The sequence below is a fragment of the Oncorhynchus nerka genome, linkage group LG14, assembly GCF_034236695.1.
Source record: "Oncorhynchus nerka isolate Pitt River linkage group LG14, Oner_Uvic_2.0, whole genome shotgun sequence".
In the NCBI taxonomy this organism is placed as follows: domain Eukaryota; kingdom Metazoa; phylum Chordata; class Actinopteri; order Salmoniformes; family Salmonidae; genus Oncorhynchus; species Oncorhynchus nerka.
In genome coordinates, this window is record NC_088409.1 from 12799952 (window position 1) to 12804656 (window position 4705).

Consider the following 4705-nt stretch of genomic DNA (forward strand, 5'->3'; position numbering starts at 1 on the left):
ACTCTGATGCAAGACATGTATGTAAGGATATATCATGGAGGTATGTTGAGTGTCTTTCTCCCTGTGTGTGTGTTTGTGTGTGTGTGTGTGTGTGTGTGTGTGTGTTGTGTGTGTGTGTGTTTGTGTGTGTGCAGGTCTCTTACCACACTGGGCTGTGTGATCTCTGCGCTGGCGGACCAGTCTGCAGGGAAGGGGGGGAAGAACAAGTTTGTTCCTTACAGAGACTCTGTCCTCACCTGGCTTCTCAAGGTCTGTACTAACACACCTCCTATCACTCTGGTCCTCGCTGTACTGTCTATTGATCAGGGTACTAACACACCTCCTATCACTCTGGTCCTCGCTGTACTGTCTATTGATCAGGGTACTAACACACCTCCTATCACTCTGGTCCTCGCTGTACTGTCTATTGATCAGGGTACTAACACACACCTCCTGTCACTCTGGTCCTAGCTGTACTGTCTATTGATCAGGGTACTAACACACACTGTCTCCTAACACACACCTCACTCTGGTCCTAGCTGTACTGTCTATTGATCAGGGTACTAACACACACCTCCTGTCACTCTGGTCCTCGCTGTACTGTCTATTGATCAGGGTACTAACACACACCTCCTGTCACTCTGGTCCTAGCTGTACTGTCTATTGATCAGGGTACTAACACACACCTCCTATCACTCTGGTCCTCGCTGTACTGTCTATTGATCAGGGTACTAACACACCTCCTGTCACTCTGGTCCTAGCTGTACTGTCTATTGATCAGGGTACTAACACACACCTCCTGTCACTCTGGTCCTAGCTGTACTGTCTATTGATCAGGGTACTAACACACCTCCTGTCACTCTGGTCCTAGCTGTACTGTCTATTGATCAGGGTACTAACACACACCTCCTGTCACTCTGGTCCTAGCTGTACTGTCTATTGATCAGGGTACTAACACACACCTCCTATCACTCTGGTCCTAGCTGTACTGTCTATTGATCAGGGTACTAACACACACCTCCTGTCACTCTGGTCCTAGCTGTACTGTCTATTGATCAGGGAACTAACACACACCTCCTGTCACTCTGGTCCTCGCTGTACTGTCTATTGATCAGGGTACTAACACACACCTCCTGTCACTCTGGTCCTAGCTGTACTGTCTATTGATCAGGGTACTAACACACACCTCCTGTCACTCTGGTCCTCGCTGTACTGTCTATTGATCAGGGTACTAACACACACCTCCTATCACTCTGGTCCTAGCTGTACTGTCTATTGATCAGGGTACTAACACACACCTCCTGTCACTCTGGTCCTAGCTGTACTGTCTATTGATCAGGGTACTAACACACACCTCCTATCACTCTGGTCCTGGCTGTACTGTCTATTGATCAGGGTGTCTATTGATCAAAATGGCCCCAAAATTCACAGGTTTTCCTGTCATACTGGTTGGAAGAGTCCCAGAATCGGGAGGGAATACGTGTAAAATCTGGACTCCCCCGACCAGAATTTGACATCCAATAGTTCTGGACAATTTTGACTTAGTAACTGTAACAACCCTAATATTGATTATTGGTCATAGGTGTGTTTGTAGTAATGTAAGGAATATCAGTAACAGTTCTTTCATATTCTCTTTCCACTGCTGTTACAGAAACAACTGCTGTACTAGCTCGTACTGTTCACATTCACCAACACTGAAGTGTACATTATAACTGTCTATCAATTCAACTGTTTGTTCCTATCCCTCCCTCGGTGTTGCCAGGACAACCTGGGTGGCAACAGTAAGACGTGTATGATCGCCACGGTGAGCCCAGCAGCTGATAACTACGAGGAGACGTTGTCCACGCTGCGTTACGCAGACCGCGCCAAGAGGATCGTCAACCACGCCGTCGTCAATGAAGACCCCAACGCACGGATCATCAGAGAGCTCCGGGAGGAAGTGGAGAAACTCAGAGTACAGCTCTCAGGCTGATGTAGGAGACACACACAGAGGCACATTATAACACGGATCATCAGAAAGCTCAGGAAGTGGAGTTCCTCAGAGTACAGCTCTCTCAGGCTGAGGTAGGAGACACACACAGAGGCACACACACACACGGATCATCAGAGAGCTCCGGGAGGAAGTGGAGAAACTCAGAGTACAGCTCTCTCAGGCTGAGGTAGGAGACACACACAGAGGCACACACACACACGGATCATCAGAGAGCTCCGGGAGGAAGTGGAGAAACTCAGAGTACAGCTCTCTCAGGCTGAGGTAGGAGACACACACAGAGGCACACACACACGGATCATCAGAGAGCTCCGGGAGGAAGTGGAGAAACTCAGAGTACAGCTCTCTGAGGTAGGAGACAGGCTGAGGTAGGAGACACACACAGAGGCACACACACACACGGATCATCAGAGAGCTCCGGGAGGAAGTGGAGAAACTCAGAGTACAGCTCTCTCAGGCTGAGGTAGGAGACACACACAGAGGCACACACACACACGTACGTCCTGGCTGGTCCGTCCTGACTGGTCCGTTCTGACTGTTCCGTCCTGACTGGTCTGTCCTGGCTGGTCCGATCTGACTGGTCTGTCCTGACTGTTCCGTCCTGACTGGTCTGTCCTGGCTGGTCCGGCCTGGCTGGTCCGATCTGACTGGTCCGTTTTGACTGTTCCGTTCTGGCTGGTCCGTCCTGACTGTTCCGTTCTGGCTGGTCCGTCCTGACTGGTCCGTTCTGACTGTTCCGATCTGACTGGTCTGTCCTGACTGTTCCGTCCTGACTGGTCTGTCCTGGCTGGTCCGGCCTGGCTGGTCCGATCTGGCTGGTCCGATCTGACTGGTCCGTTCTGACTGTTCCGTTCTGGCTGGTCCGTCCTGACTGTTCCGTTCTGGCTGGTCCGTCCTGACTGGTCCGTTCTGACTGTTCCGTTCTGGCTGGTCCGTCCTGACTGTTCCGTTCTGGCTGGTCCGTCCTGACTGGTCCGTTCTGACTGTTCCGTTCTGGCTGGTCTGTCCTGGCTTTTCCGTTCTGACTGGTCCATGTGTGTCTCTGTGTGTCTATGTTCCAGTCTCTAAAGGCTCCAGAGCTGAAGGAGAGGCTTCAGGAGTCAGAGAAGCTGATCCAGGAGATGACCGTTACCTGGGAGCAGAAACTACGCAACACAGAGGAGATTGCTACGGTAACCTACACACTCACTCACATTCATTTAGCACATTCATATCACAAGGAAGCTTCTGCATTCGGACTAAACCGTTGGTAGTAACTGTCTGTGCAGAGGTCAAATGACTTGTCTGTTGTATTTCCACAGGAGCGTCAGCAGCAGTTAGAGAGTATGGGGATCTCCCTGGAGACGTCTGGGATCAAAGTTGGAGATGACAAGTGCTTCCTGGTCAACCTGAACGCAGACCCCGCCCTCAATGAGCTGCTGGTCTACTACCTAAAGGTACACAACACCAACCGCAACACCAACCGCAACACCAACCGCAACACCAACCGCAACACCAACCGCAACACCAACCGCAACACCAACCGCAACACCAACCACAACACCAACCACAACACCAACCACAACACCAACCACAACACCAATCACAACACCAACCACAATCACAACACCAACCACAATCACAACACCAACCACAATCACTACACCAACCACAATCACTACACCAACCACAATCACTACACCAACCACAATCACAACCACAACACCAACCACAACACCAACCACAACACCAACCACAACACCAACCACAATCACAACCACAACACCAACCACAACACCAACCACAACACCAACCACAACACCAACCACAACACCAACCACAACACCAACACCAACCACAACACCAACCACAATCACAACACCAACCACAATCACAACACCAACCACAATCACAACACCAACCACAACCACAACACCAACCACAATCACAACACCAACCACAATCACAACACCAACCACAATCACAACACCAACCACAATCACAACACCAACCACAATCACAACCACAATCACAACCACAACACCAACCACAATCACTACAACCACAATCACTACAAACCACAATCACTACACCAACCACAATCACAACCACAACACCAACCACAACACCAACCACAACACCAACCACAACACCAACCACAACACTAACACCACCACAATCACAACACAACACAACCACAACACCAACCACAACACCAACCACAACACCAACCACAACACCAACACCAACCACAACACCAACCACAACACAACACCAACCACAATCACAACACCAACCACAATCACAACACCAACCAAACCACAACACCAACCACAACACAACACCAACCACAATCAACACAATCACAACACCAACCACAATCACAACCACAATCACAACCACAACACCAACCACAACCACAACACCAACCACAACACCAACCACAACACCAACCACAACACCAACCACAACACCAATCACAACACCAACCACAACACCAACCACAATCACAACACCAACCACAATCACAATCACAACACCAACACCAACACCGACCACAACACCAACCACAACACCGACCACAACACCAACCACAACACCAATCACACACCAACCACAATCACAACACCAACCACAATCACTACACCAACCACAATCACTACCAACCACAATCACAACCACAACACCAACCACAACACCAACCACAACACCAACCACAACACCAACCACAATCACTACACCAACCACAATCACAAC

At 49.8% G+C, this 4705-nt stretch overlaps 1 protein-coding gene across 1 annotated transcript in view; it reads left to right on the forward strand.

The window, feature by feature from the left end:
• Positions 1-4116, forward strand: part of LOC135575031 (GATA zinc finger domain-containing protein 14-like) — a 5976-nt gene extending 1860 nt beyond the window's left edge. The window contains exons 2-4 of the mRNA XM_065027161.1: positions 1742-1933; positions 3031-3141; positions 3271-4116. Of these exons, the coding sequence (XP_064883233.1) occupies positions 1742-1933; positions 3031-3141; positions 3271-4116 (1149 nt within the window). The remainder of the gene's footprint in view (positions 1-1741; positions 1934-3030; positions 3142-3270) is intronic.
• Positions 4117-4705: the final 589 nt, after the last annotated feature.